The sequence below is a fragment of the Penicillium samsonianum genome (assembly GCF_028829775.1).
Source record: "Penicillium samsonianum strain IBT 33392 chromosome Unknown utg000002l_segment0_segment0, whole genome shotgun sequence".
In the NCBI taxonomy this organism is placed as follows: domain Eukaryota; kingdom Fungi; phylum Ascomycota; class Eurotiomycetes; order Eurotiales; family Aspergillaceae; genus Penicillium; species Penicillium samsonianum.
Genome location: NW_026643260.1, coordinates 3,699,725 through 3,713,182, shown reverse-complemented (window position 1 = coordinate 3,713,182; position 13,458 = coordinate 3,699,725). Strand labels below are relative to the sequence as shown.

The window sequence follows — 13,458 nt, the reverse complement described above, 5'->3', positions numbered from 1 at the left end:
GCTTGTACCACGACCTTCGTACATATGTACCCTATCGGCCCGCTACCCAGTCCGGTCCTAGCAGTCGCTCACACATCCATTCATCCTTCTCCAAAAGTGCAATTTACTTCACGGGCCTCAGCATGCCCCCATATAGTCACCTCTCCATGCGAGCATCGTGTGATCGCTGCCGGTTCCACAAGCTCAAGTGCGTTGTCAACTCCGGAGAAAGTCCCAGCAGAAATGAGTGTGCACGATGCATCCGGGCCAAGGTCGAGTGCGTGTACAGCAAGAGGGCGCCGGCAAAACGCCAGAAGACCGTAGTGTCTGAGGAGACCTCTCAGACTTTGAGCCATGAAGATATTGGCCCTCCCACGCCGTTGACTGACCCTCCTAGTGCTGGAGAGGAAGGCTTTGGCGATGTCGCTTCGTCACGTACGAGCCCTTCAGAGATCCGGGCCATGTGCAGCACCCCGCCTCACCAAGAAAGGGATGCCCACTCATTATCTACCTTCGACAGCCCCGCACTGGATCAGCCAGTCGTGCCAGCATTGAGCACCGGCGGGCAGGTTGTCTCCGTGCCGTTAGACACAGCACTACACCAATTCTTGTTCAGCTCGCATACACCACAGTCTGTCCTACAGCAGGTCGGCCAAGATCTCGGGTTTGGCTTATCGACCACCCTCCCACCGTCCATGCGCGAGAGTCAACAGCCACAGGCCCACAGTAACCTCAACAACCCCCACCCCACCACATTCACTCAAATCTCGAACCTTGTGGCCGATATCCATAAGACACTGGCCTTACTCACGGATAACTGCCGCGGTAGCAAGTGTCCCAGGTTCAACTTCCGCGAGTACCCTATCGGTACCGTTCTGCACCTAGCCCAGGACCTCATCGACATCGTCTCCAAGTTTAAACCCGCCCGTGAGGCACCCACAATACCATGGGAACCCATTGCGTCAGATATATCCACCTCCCACACAACATTGGCACATTACACGACAGCGGCGTCGACTGGTAGCGACTCGCCCATCTCGTCCTTGCTCAATCAGGACTTCTACCCGGACCTTATATCTCCTAACCCGCCGGTCTCATCCACACCCCGCGGCCTTTACAATGCCATGGATACCCCAACCAAGCTCCTGGCTATGGGCTGCTACTTCTCCCTACGGCGGCTCTATTACGTAGTGTTCACGCATTTTGAAGGCTATTTAAGCACGCTGCGGCAAGCGCCGTCCTCTCGTGGACTACTGGCGCATAATTTAGCCAAGGGGAGGAGGCTTCAGATCGGCGAACTGCTCTCCACGGATGAGATGTGTAGCAGTATCAAGAAGGCGGTCAGGCTAATGTTGGAAGTACTGCAGTCTGTAGACGACGTTCTCAGCCTCCTTGGTGCTGTGGGCACTTCTCGAGGCTGCCGCGAAGCGGATTCATGTGGATTTCCGAGGATACCTGTGGCGAAGGCGCAGGATGAGACACTATTGGTGTATGGGGACCTTGTGGGAGCTTTTGCGGACCAGGCTATTATGGGAATTAACAGCTCTGTACACAGTGAATTGGATGGGCTGGGAAGCAAAGTACAGTCTCTTGAGAGGATGTTGAAGGAGAGAATGTGATGGGTTATTGATTGATTGATTTTTATCGAACCGCGAGTGTGGCCAAATGTAACTAAGCAGCAACTTTCGGGACGTGAGTACGTTTCCGTACGTAGAGGAGGAGTTATACGTAGTTACTATTTTAGACTAGGAGGCAGTCACAAAAATTCAAATTGTGGTTGCCCAATTTCCTAGGTGGACCTCGCTGAGACATTAAATGCTTAGCGTCGATGTCACCCGCTACTGCCGCCGTATCCGGATATCCCCGATACGCTAAACCATGAACGGCCCGCGTGCCCGGAGACTGATTGGAATTATCTTGACCCTAGAGACTGTATTTGATTTTCCGAGACATACACCACTTGTTGTCAAGGATACATAGACTCTAGTGGTTTTCGCAGGATGTGATCTTGCGCGTTAGGTTCACTCCCTGGGGGCAGGTTACGTGGATTGAGCAGAGCAGGGATTCCTAGTCAAAAAATGATTGCTGGCGTCGGCTTTTTTGACCATTAGCATTCCTATAATTGGCTTGCGTTGTTATGAGCGATATAAATTTCAACCCAAGGTATTCTATCTTATTTTATGGACAATCCTCGTAGCATGTATTGGTGCCATTGACCCTTCCGATTCAGTCCTAGTTTATGAAGTGCGTTAGGTGTGAACTGGGAATTGGTTGGATGAGAGCGATTTAATGCCTATCACTAGCACCGGAAAAGTACCATCCGGAAATTTAGAGCAAATGGCTTGTAATCGGACCCTGCGACTAAAGAGCACTAACGAATCTGCTAGGCATGTGTTAAAATCGGAAACGATTCTCATGCGGAGACTAGAGCTGGGCTAGCTTTGCTCACTAATACACCTATGAGTGGCGTATTAGTGAGACATGTGGCATCAAAATAGTTAACTTGACTGAAAATAAGAGCACAAAGTGCTGCCCTTGCAGGAATGATGAGACCAGCGGCTGGGTGATCAACTAGGGGTTAGGAAGTTGGGTTATCTACCTATTTCAGAAACTTGACACATGTCGTTGCCGCCGTGGCGGACAAGAACACAAATGCATCTGAGCCGCCCGCCAGCGCTGCAGGTCATCGACGCGGACAATCCTTTCCTCTTTGTAGTATTTTTGAATGAGCTTCATGGTGGTCGAGGGCAGGGCCACGATATATGTGGCTTCTGCCTGTCCTAGTGTACAGCGCACGCAATAGTCGAACCAGGCTGCCAAAGTCAGCTAGAAGCATGAATGAATGATTATCGATTCACCTATTCTGTTGGCTCCATCAAATCCAAGTAAAACTCGAGACACGTCAGACTGGTGAGTGAGCCCAATACACCTAAATACCGGACGCCAACGAAGACCTCAAAAGTCAATATAGGTAGGCCAGTTTGTTGAGATCAACATACCCGTAACGAAATTGATCCTAGTTTCGTCTGATTGGGATATATAGCCGGACAGGAGTTTAACAGGCGCTGGAAAAGAGATTGAGTGTTAGGCATGTCCCTATATGGCGTCGATACCTGGTGGACCGAAAGTGGGAGACTGGGCAAAGTTGGTGGCAAAGCATTTCCCTTCGACCTCATATTTTCATGGAGGTCCTCATATTATTTACCAGCTTTGTCTTTTCCCAAGCAACACAAAGTTGACGTAAATAGAGTCTGCGGATGAGGAGAAAAAAAGCAGCTTATGCTTTCTCTATAAATACCGTCTATTTTTCTCGGTTCCCTAATCGGCTGCAAGTTTATACACCAACTCTCGTCGCAAGTGACAGCATTCTCAATAGGTACCGATCCTTCTTTCCTTCCTCTCAAGGTGCGAGGTAAAGTTTCGAGAATGTGAGCCGAAAGAGTTCCAGGAATAATTAGCATTTGACCAATGTTGACAAAATAACGGGAATGTATGAACCAAAGAATCAAATGCCTCAAATGCCATCACGGATAGCAAATGTCGTCTGATATCAGTGGTACGCTTTCTAGCGGTGCGTTGAGGTTGAGACCGGGACAAACTAGGGTGCGTTTGCACCCCTCTGGTGCTGGTTCGGGATGAGGGAATTTGGGTTCATTTCGACGGCGCCTACGGTGCATCGATTGCCCTCTCCTAGACCAAACGCCATCTTGTGGACGGGCTTGGCCGGGCGGATAGTATCTCCTGGGACGGGCATAAATGGCTTTTCCAAACCATGGGTTGTGGTATTGTTCTAATGTGCGACAAAAGGTCAGATTTCGAGAGTTTTTCCTGGCCTATGGCTTCTGCTCTTCTGGTTAAAGAGAACGGAAGAGGCGGCAGAATTCAAATCAACAATCAGGGGAGTGCGTGTTGATAGTGATGACCGGCCCTCAATTTGATGAAAACCACTGCATCGCTTGGCTGAAGAAAGGCCAAAACTTTCGGTTTCACGGAAACCCATCAGTCTGGTTTTCCAGACAAGCCAGTGTAGGTGCATGAGCAACTCTATAACAGCGAGGGTGAAGCAGAACACGACATTCAAGGGTCATTGTCAGACAAGGTGTCGTTGTTGTCCTTGTCGTCTTCCCGAGACAGGTCGGTGGCTCCTTGTACTATGGCTTCTATAGTATATCAGTTGATGTGTGTAATACCTCTGATTTTTGCAGTCCAGTCTTTATCCAAGGGGGCTTTGTATTCCGCTGACATACCGTACTTGTGCGAATTGGGGCAAGTCTATTTCATAGCGCTAGGCATCTTCGTTGATCAGACGGTCTGGGTTCGGGCTCAGAGTGCGCTCTCCAGGTGCATCGGGGCAAGTGAGAGAGTCATCCAGCCGCAGCTCCAACTTATCTTTGACCCCCATTGAATCCAGCCGCGTTGCATCCCACATGACATATCCCCGGGCCACCATCTCACGCTTGAGCCAACATTCAACACTAGTAATGTGTGCTCCATCCCATGTCGGCGTCCACCCCAGTGGTGGATAGAACCATTCTGGGTCTCCGACCTCGTCACCCTGAAATCTACCCAATCGCACCCCTCGTCCATTGAGATCTGATACAAAGCTGTTTGAGGATAGCGTCTTTCTTGAATGAAGCAGCTGAATGTATCCCCCTGAGCAAAGCATTCTTTCATTGTGTTGATGTCGACTTTTTGATTCGACCAGGTGGCGTGAGAGTTATCCGATCCCATGAATAGCAGGCCATGTAGGAGTCCGAGACCTCGCGCGATCGTCCCATATAGGCTGCAGAGTTATATTATAAGGTAGTGTTAGTTGTACAACAATTAAGCATGAATGTGGGTACCTGGAGTGGACCTTACTTTCAACTGTCAGGCGTTGGGCCCATTTTTGGGAGTTTTGTCGGTGTTGTCGGAGTGGCGCCTGTCCGTTCCAGTTGACGGGGAGAATGCTTTCGTAAGTTCCCATCACAAAATCGTGTACACAGACAATCTCCTCGACTTCCCAAGGATCAAAGAGTGACTCAAGCAATGCTGAAACCTCCAGTTCCTCGTATTCAGGGGCGCTTTTGAAGCTCTGTCCGTTGTAATCAACCGAACAGGTTACAGCAAAGCTGAAAGCGGTAAAAAGCACGCAAGTGTATTTCCTCAATTTCCCGCAAGTTTTCGTTATTCCGATCGTATGGAATCTGCAGTCCACTGGCAAGAAATTCCAATATGCATCTTGTGTATTTCCGTACAAGAGGCTGAATGATCCGGTAATGAAACTTCACTATGTAGATGCTCGGAAGACTGCATAGTGTGTCAAGGATTCGTGTTGGACGTTTGATATGAACAGCTTTATTTGAACCAAAACGTGGGTTGAGTTGGGATAGGTGAAGATTAAACATATGGCAGGGAGTTGGATGAGACAATTAAGATCGTAGGCATGGCAACAGGATAAAAAAGCCTCCTCATGTTCTAAAAGCAAAGGTCGAAGAACCCAGTTGTCTGAGACAGCAATCAAAATGTCAATGTGACGGACATGGGGAGTGAAATGAGTTGCTAGTTGCTATTACTTGCGGCCCATATAGAGTGTCCGCAGCTATGTTGGCCCCTAGTGAGTATAGTGAATTCATGCAATTTTCAATGCCTATACATATTGATGGCCCATCTCTTTACTCAGACCTACAATTGATCCCCTAAGCCTGTGATAGACCGATGTTGGCCTTAGGTATGTCGCAAATATACATCTTTCATCATCATGCACAATTAACCCCATGATCAATAACCTCACCACTCAGCTTTTGCAACCTTACCAGTCTTTTCCCTCGAGGGTTTTGAGGTCGTTGCGAGTACACATTGTCGGTTTCCACAAGGTGGAGATGGCAGATTGCATATTACTACTACCCGAATTGAGTGAATCTTGCTTACATTTATGCCTGTTCGAATTTTCCGGCCAATTCACAATTCAACGGGCAATTGTAGCCCAAATTCCAACTCAACATCGACTTGGGGAACTACAGCCGCCGATGGTGCCCAGATTACCCAGCCAGGCGGGGTTGGATATCCTCCGCGGGGTATTCGCATGCGCCACCTCGCAGATTGTTGCGGTCGCGTAACAGGTTCGCATCAACCTTGTATTATCGCCTAAGTCTTGGTTGACAGTAGCACCACTCCAGGACCCGTGCAACTTGTCCAAGTCCTTATACCCTTGGATTATTTTCCTCATGGCCGCTAGTCAACCAAATATCGGCATCCCGCCTGAGCATGAAGCTTCGTTCAAAGCATTCACCGAAGCTATTCAAGAAAACGGAGTTTTGACTCGGCCTGAGAGTCTAGAAAGCCGGGATCTGTGCTACGGATTATCAGATCCTCCCACGCTTCTGTGCGTTGTGTATACGAACCCTAATTTTGCCAATTGGTGCTGACCCCACTAGACGGTTCCTAGTCGCCCGCCAATTTGACCCAGATGGTGCTCTCAAGCAATTCCAGGAGGCATGCAAATTCCGCGAAGATAAGCATATCCTCAGGCTTTACGATTTAATCGACATTGACTATTTCGAGCAAGCTCGTCAATTTGTGAATATGGATTGATTTCAAGAGTTAATAATTAGCATATACTGACATGCCCATATAGTACCCTCACTGGAGTGGTCGTAGGGACAAAAAAGGGTCGCCTATTTTGATGTTCGACGTGGAATATCTTGATAGAGATGCAGTTGCACGTTGGGAAACCACGCGCAAAAACAGTCGCTGGATATACTCCCAATCAGGAAAAGACGAACCACCAAATCCCGACATGTTGCAATTGGCCACTGTGTACCATGACAATCTCATTCGGTTCATCCTTCCGCTTTGCTCGATGATGACAGACAGGCCGAACCCGTCAGTTCCAGTCACCAATTCGATCTGTGTTGTGGATGGAACGAATTTGGGCCTAAAGCAAGCATGGGGGTTGCGGTTCTTCGCGCAAGAGATCAGTTGGTTGTTATCAACATGTTACCCAGAGACTATTGAACGTATCTTTGTAGGTTGCTGATTCATTTTGCCTGATGGTCTTGCACCCGTGGACGCCTACTAATGATTATTATAACAGCTATGCAATGCGCCCTCGTATTATAGCACTATCTGGAGGTACCTGAAGGGCTGGGTTGACCCTCGAACTGCAGAGAAGATCCAAGTGCTCGAGGAGTCGGAGGTCCTTCCTACCCTCAGAGAGTATATCGACGATGCCAATATTCCAGCCAAGTTTGGCGGTAACTTTCAATTTACCCATGGAATGCTGCCAGATCTTGACGATAATCTCCAGCGACTTTTGAACTCAGATTCATCGAAATCCCTGCCTCCTGGGCCCTTGAAATGGATCCAAGATTCAGATGGTAGACAAACTGCATTGGCTGTTGGCAGCAGGGCCGGTTCTGAGAGGAGCGATAAGATCGCAACACTTGATCGAATTGGGCAATAACTTCACTGAATTGGTTGTTTTGGAGACCGATAGAATATTGTCGGTGGATTCCGTATTGTAAAAATGTAGGGTCCAATCAATGGTATTCAACTCTCTGTATTTCTGTATCGGCTCTCTACACAATTTATATGGAGCCTCGATTACATAACATAAATTACGAAAACACATAGGATTAATAAATCCTCCGGTATGCCGGTGTTACTGCGCCGACACACCCCCTCAGCGATCCCAGTATGGGATTGCTGGACCCTGTAGATCTGCTTCCTTCTAGGCTATTAGATAGCCTATGTCCACCATCCTGAGCATCCGTATGAAGCTTTCATGCTTCTGTCGAGAGAGTAATTTGGTGAGTCCATCGGCAACCATGCTCGCCGTTAGAACCCATTTCACCTGAATGCGTCCCTCTCTAACCTCCTGTCTCAACCAATGGCGATGAATATCTACATGTCGAAGCTTCGTTTCAAACGCCGTGTCCTCGCTTGTTAACAAGCTAATCGTTCTCTCGTTGTCACAATCGATTGTCATATCGTGGGAGGGGATAAAGCCAAGGTGATCAAGGAGTCGACGCCACCATTGAAGCTGCTTTCCTGCCTCTGATAGGCCAAGAAGCTCTGCTTCGGTAGTTGAAGTTGTTACGGTGGGTTGCTTGCTAGCTTTCCAGTCAACTGGACCCCCGTATGCCTGGCAAATATAGCCTACTGAGCTCTTTCTGTCAGGGTGATCCCCGTACGAGGCATCACTTACAAATTGTACCGAGTCCATTCCGGCACTTACTGCTCCAGCACTGTACTCAATTGCTAGGTTCCGGGTAGTATAGAGGTAAGAAATGACTCTATCTACCGCTTCATAATGTTGAGGACCGGGGTTGGTAAGAAATTGCGCTAGCCTAGCAGTTGCTTTCGCCGCATCCGGTCTCGTAATGGTGGTGGCATAGCCGGCAGATCCAACCTTTTACTAGTAGAGATGGATCTCTCTCGGTGTGGCTACACCTTGGTATGGCTTCAATTCGTCAACTGGTAGTGGTGTATACATAGGTGGACGATCTGTCAAGTTATACCGGGTAGCAATACTTGTCATATAGCTATCTTAACATAGCCAAAGCTTCTTTTACTTCCTATCCCGAAGGATTCGGATATTAAGAAACCATGCCGCTTCTCCATGATTTGTAAGCTCCTAATGCGCTTCTAGATCTCGCTCTAGTTGCTTGGCTTGTGTCTTTACAGAGAGATAGCTTGCAATTAGGATATCATCCATATAGAAGAAGACTAGTAGCCCTTCTCCAACAAAGACGTAGGGGTCTTCTGGTGCTTACTACAACCCTAGCTTGCGTAGTACGCTAGCTACTTCTTATTGCTAAAGTCGTGGCGAGATCCGTAAGCCGTACAATGCTCGACGGAGCTTCCAGCATTTGCCTGGTACTTGAAACCCTTCTGGCATATGCGTATACGTTTCTTGGTCTAGCTTACTATTTAGAAATGCAGTGATAGCATCTCGCTGGCGGAGATCTAGATCAAAGGCAGCTACTAGTGCAAAGATCATCCTAGCGGTCCTAGCTGCTAGTGTAGCAGCTCTCTTTTCTTCATACGAAATCGTTTCAAGATCTCCACGTACACAGATACGGGCCTTTAGCTTTAGAAGGTAACCGTCCTGGTCAAATTTGTATGAGAAAACCCATAGTAAGGGGAGGATCTGCTTTCCTCGGTCCCTTGGTTTCTCAATCACTTCAAATGTCTCCTTCGCACTTAAGGAGTTGATCTCTTTCCTCATTGCTGTGAGAAAACCTCCCTAAAACGGATGGTTCATGACATCTTTCCAGTACTTTGGTGGTGGTGGGAGATCGTCTCGATGGCGTCGAATGCCTAGTTTCTCGGCGTACAAGCCAGCTGCGAAAGCATGTAGTAGAGCCGGTGGCTCTTCATCCTATACTATAGTGGTTACATATGCAAAATCATCATCTTGTCTTGCTCTACGTGTTCGACGACCACTTAGTATATTGCCGGCATCTATATTGCTGGTGATCTCCCTACTTGGTGCTAGGCTTGGTGCTAGCAATTCTACCTGGAGCTATCTTTCTAGCTCGTCTTCTTCAATGGGAATAGTTTCATTTTCATGCTGCTAGGCCTGGTCCCTAGCTAGCAATTGATCATCTTGATCATGCATATCCACCCCCTAACCCGGACCAGTACTCGCTTCTTGCGGCGGCGTGATTAGTGGTGGTGGGTCCTGATCATCCGGAAAAGCACCTGGTAGTGCTATACGTGGCGGTGGATCTTCCTAATCCTTTTTATGAAGCATTTCACCCGCTTGCGCTATATATAGAGCGCTCGGTGTTAGCAGATATGCTTCCTCATTCACCCCCTATAATGGGGTGGTATCCCGTTGTATATTAACGGCGTCACTTGCTTCCCGTATTCCACCTTAGGGATCATCCTCTGCCTCGTGATCTTGCTGGTTGTCCTATTCCGGCATACTAGTCTCTTCTTGACTAGTAATCTTATGGTTGATCACCTAGGTGATCTCTTCAACGGTGAGCTCTTCTGGTTCTCTCACTAGTGGTAGTGGAACTAGTTGAGATCTCTCATACTCGGGTAAGTACTTGCGTCCTTCATCAATAACTGCATCTCTGATATGCTTCACCTTGCCAGTGTGTGGAAACCAGATCTTATAAATGTTGGAAGCGAGATATCCAACCAAGAAACCAACCTCTACGCGAGGATTAATCTTATCTGACTACACTTGCTTTTCAATCCTACAGTATGCTAGGCTTCCATACAACCTAACATTTGCTAGGTTAATCCTCGGCATTACCGGCGCAAATTCCTTTCTCACTTCCTCCCATGGTATCAACCACCTATTCTCGGAAGCAATATATGATGGTGTACGGTTCAATAACCATACGGCGGCGCTTACAAATTCTGGCCATAGATCTTTAGGAAGCTTCCCTTCGAGGGCGAGCATCCGCATACGAGTAATGATTATACCGCCAGATCTCTCGGCATAGCCATTCATCTCGGAGTGGCCGGGTGGAGTATGATATATCAAGATACCATCGCTTGTCAAGCTATACTCCGATGCTTTGCCAGCTGCTACTTCATTATCATAGTGAAAGGCCTTAATTGGCAGCTTCCACTGATTCCTTGCTAGCTATACAAACTGGTTGATAGCCACTTGACATTCAGGCTTCAGTTCGTGCGTTATAATCCAATGGAATCTCGGTCCTTCTATATAGAAGTGAGAGATCCATCGATGCTTATTATACGCCGGTGGCAGTTATATCAAGTCAAAATGGACTCTTCCAAATCGTCCAAAGGTGCGTCCAATTGGCCGTCGTGATATCTGCTTTAGTGCTCGCCCAAGATGACAGGTTTGGCATAGTGATTCCTACTCCTCCGTCGATTTCGCTCCTTTATCCTCGAGGACGACGCCATCCACCATAGTAGCAAGCTTTGCTATAGTCCGTGATTCAATGTGGGCTAGGCGCCGGTGCCATACCTCGGCGGAAGCCTTTGATTCCTTCGGCTTCACTAATCTCCTTTGTGTTGGCTGCACAGCATATACTTGTTATGGTGGAGCTTCACCTAGCTCGTCAAAGATCCAGAGATTGAATTGATCCCATAGGTTCACATAGACGACAGGTCTATCGTTTAGATCCCGTATACAATTCGTACGTTAGCACCAAAGCCCGCCTTTCTTCTTCAGCATCGCATACGACACGAGATTCGTGTGGAAACTAGGTGAGTATAGAGCATCACTCAATATAATCTCCATCCTTCCTTTAACTGGGTGTCTCCCAATTAGGCGAACCTTGCCTCTGCCTAGCACCTGCGTGGTACTATCTCTAGTTGTCAAATCCATAATATCTGCTGTGAAGTCGACAAATAGATCTCGATTATTACAAACGTGCGTGCTTGATCCGGTATCAAGAATCCATCGATTATAGAGAGAGAGATCACCGGCCTTTACTACAGATAGCACATGCTTGCTAATCTGTATAGCTTCACCTAGCGACTTGCCTTAGTGCTAGCAGTGGTGCTGGCCGTGGTGCTGGCCGTGGTGCTGGCCGTGGTGCTAGCCGTGGTGCTGGCTTTAGTAGGTGGTTGCGAAACTGACTTGGTTTGCATACTCAGTCTGCTTAGGCTTAGCATCAGCTACCACCTTATCAACCCATTTCTTCCAGCCTAGGTCCTTCTCTAGCACCTTCTTTACTCTCTCCAGCTTCTCTTTATATGGGATGAAGCCTTCTAGTCGGGTGGCTTCGTTCATAATCCAGCAAGTGGCAACCTTATACTTTGAACCAGATCTCCCACATAGACAATCTCTCTTTTCAAAAGGAAGCTTCTCTTGCCTTTCTTGCTTTGCTTCCTAGTGCCCTTGCCAGGTTGAAAAGGCGCCTTTCGGAGGAGTGGTCGAGGTGATAGTCTTAACACCTATCTCACGGTTCATTACGCGAAACGATTCGAGAAGATCTCGAGTATCATACGCCTTTTTATCCATGATAATCTCCTAGTATTTGCCTTACCACCAGATCGGTAGTACTTCTTTCACAGCGTGTAGGAAGTCCCTATTGGCATCTCCATCGTTAATACCAAGGCTGATCGCCTGCTCCCTTAGCGAATTCCACTTTTGAAGCTATTGCTCGATATCTCCCGTCGGCTTCTACATCGTAAACACCTTCCAATTCATTCGAATCTCCTCCTCATACGCGGTCGATCTTACGAAACGAGACTTCAGATACACAAGTCTATCATACGGAGTACGATATTCTATCAGAGCGAGGTGGTGCATTGGGTCAAGATACGTGAGGATGTATTCATTTACATCACTCAGTCCCTTTGCTTGTTTCTCCCACCGTGCGTTCTTCACTTTATACACGTCCATTCGATCTCGCCAGACCCTTCGATTCCTTTCGTCACCCTCCTCAGGGTATTCCGGTTCCACCGGTTCCTTTAGGGTATCGGGTCGTTCGGTTGATAGGGTATCCGGGTTACAGTGGTCCCAGACGTTCTTTTGCATTGCATATAACTGCACCTTTGCAAACCAGGTGAGCCATTGCGGTGCATCCTTCAGTTTTTCGCCCTTCATGGCGGAGAGGATTGATGCTGCCTCCATTGCTAGATGCTTCAATGTTTTGAACAATGAATCAAGGGATGATAGCTTGGTATAGCTTCAGGGTTGCAAGACAACTTCTAGCTGCGTGCTAGATACTATATACCGATATAGTAGTCTTATTCAGTGCGAACCGGGCTCATAACTGTCGGTGGATTCCGTATTGTAAAAATGTAGGGTCCAATCAATGGTATTCAACTCTCTGTATTTCTGTATCGGCTCTCTACACAATTTATATGGAGCCTCGATTACATAACATAAATTACGAAAACACATAGGATTAATAAATCCTCCGGTATGCCGGTGTTACTGCGCCGACAAATATATGCTGCCTCAGGCCATTGATGCCTCAGGCTATATATCATGCCTGAGGCAGCAAATTCTTCTCTGGCTGTTAGTTGGGTCCAACCCTCTTGTGTATTAACTTTTACGCTTCGGGCTGTGGAGATCAACAATAAACGGTGGAATGAATGACTATATATCACGTCCAAAGAGAAAAAAAGGAAGAAAAGAAAATTCGAAAACCGGAAACTGAGTTTATCTTGTTGCGACCCGTGGACTTGACGATGAGGTCATGTAACCGTAGGTCCAACCGCTCCAACCGCCTCTTGGCAAATTAAATTGGCCCAATGGTGCACAATAATTGATGTAGATACTTGATATATTATCCTGCCTGTTACCTTGGAATATTCTGTGCTTTATATTACCCACATATCTTTTTCAGAGCATATCGGCGTGAGATCAAATAAGATAAATTAAGATAAAATAAGAGTTGCAGAGAACGTGTTCCCCACTAGACACGGGCAAAGTGGACGATCTCTATCTCCAAGCGACCAGATGGACCTCCAATGGGCCCCCCAACCTTGGAAGTGACCCACTTGGCCCACGCTTTCTTTGACTAGGATTTCCCATTCCGGTTAGGAAAGTAT

At 47.6% G+C, this 13,458-nt stretch overlaps 3 protein-coding genes across 3 annotated transcripts; 2 read left to right on the top strand and 1 right to left on the bottom strand.

Annotated features, from left to right (window-relative positions):
- Positions 1 to 122: 122 nt before the first annotated feature.
- N7471_003295 (Zn(II)2Cys6 transcription factor domain-containing protein) lies at positions 123 to 1,598 on the top strand (the record flags this gene model as incomplete). The annotated part of the gene is made up of 1 exon (XM_057276015.1): positions 123 to 1,598. The coding sequence occupies one exon, from the start codon at positions 123 to 125 to the stop codon at positions 1,596 to 1,598; it is 1,476 nt and encodes a 491-aa protein (XP_057140653.1).
- Positions 1,599 to 4,264: 2,666 nt separating this feature from the next.
- On the bottom strand, positions 4,265 to 4,645 carry N7471_003294 (uncharacterized protein; the record flags this gene model as incomplete). Its single annotated transcript, XM_057276014.1, has 1 exon — positions 4,265 to 4,645. One exon carries the CDS (start codon positions 4,643 to 4,645, stop codon positions 4,265 to 4,267), a length of 381 nt encoding a protein of 126 aa, XP_057140652.1.
- A 1,470-nt stretch (positions 4,646 to 6,115) lies between these two features.
- N7471_003293 (SEC14 family lipid-binding protein) lies at positions 6,116 to 7,461 on the top strand. Its single transcript, XM_057276013.1, has 4 exons — positions 6,116 to 6,343; positions 6,396 to 6,537; positions 6,596 to 6,985; positions 7,055 to 7,461. The coding sequence occupies exons 1-4, from the start codon at positions 6,186 to 6,188 to the stop codon at positions 7,421 to 7,423; spliced, it is 1,059 nt and encodes a 352-aa protein (XP_057140651.1). The 5' UTR covers positions 6,116 to 6,185; the 3' UTR covers positions 7,424 to 7,461.
- The last annotated feature ends 5,997 nt before the right edge of the window (positions 7,462 to 13,458 follow it).

What these genes read in the sequence shown, in the direction of transcription:
- N7471_003293 (XM_057276013.1), top strand. Translation starts at nt 6,186, where the DNA reads ATGGCCGCTAGTCAACCAAATATCGGCATCCCGCCTGAGCATGAAGCT. An exon ending in TCGAGCAAGCTCGTCAATTT is followed by an intron (nt 6,538 to 6,595) that starts GTGAATATGGAT and finishes ATGCCCATATAG; the next exon opens with TACCCTCACTGGAGTGGTCG. An exon ending in AGACTATTGAACGTATCTTT is followed by an intron (nt 6,986 to 7,054) that starts GTAGGTTGCTGA and finishes TTATTATAACAG; the next exon opens with CTATGCAATGCGCCCTCGTA.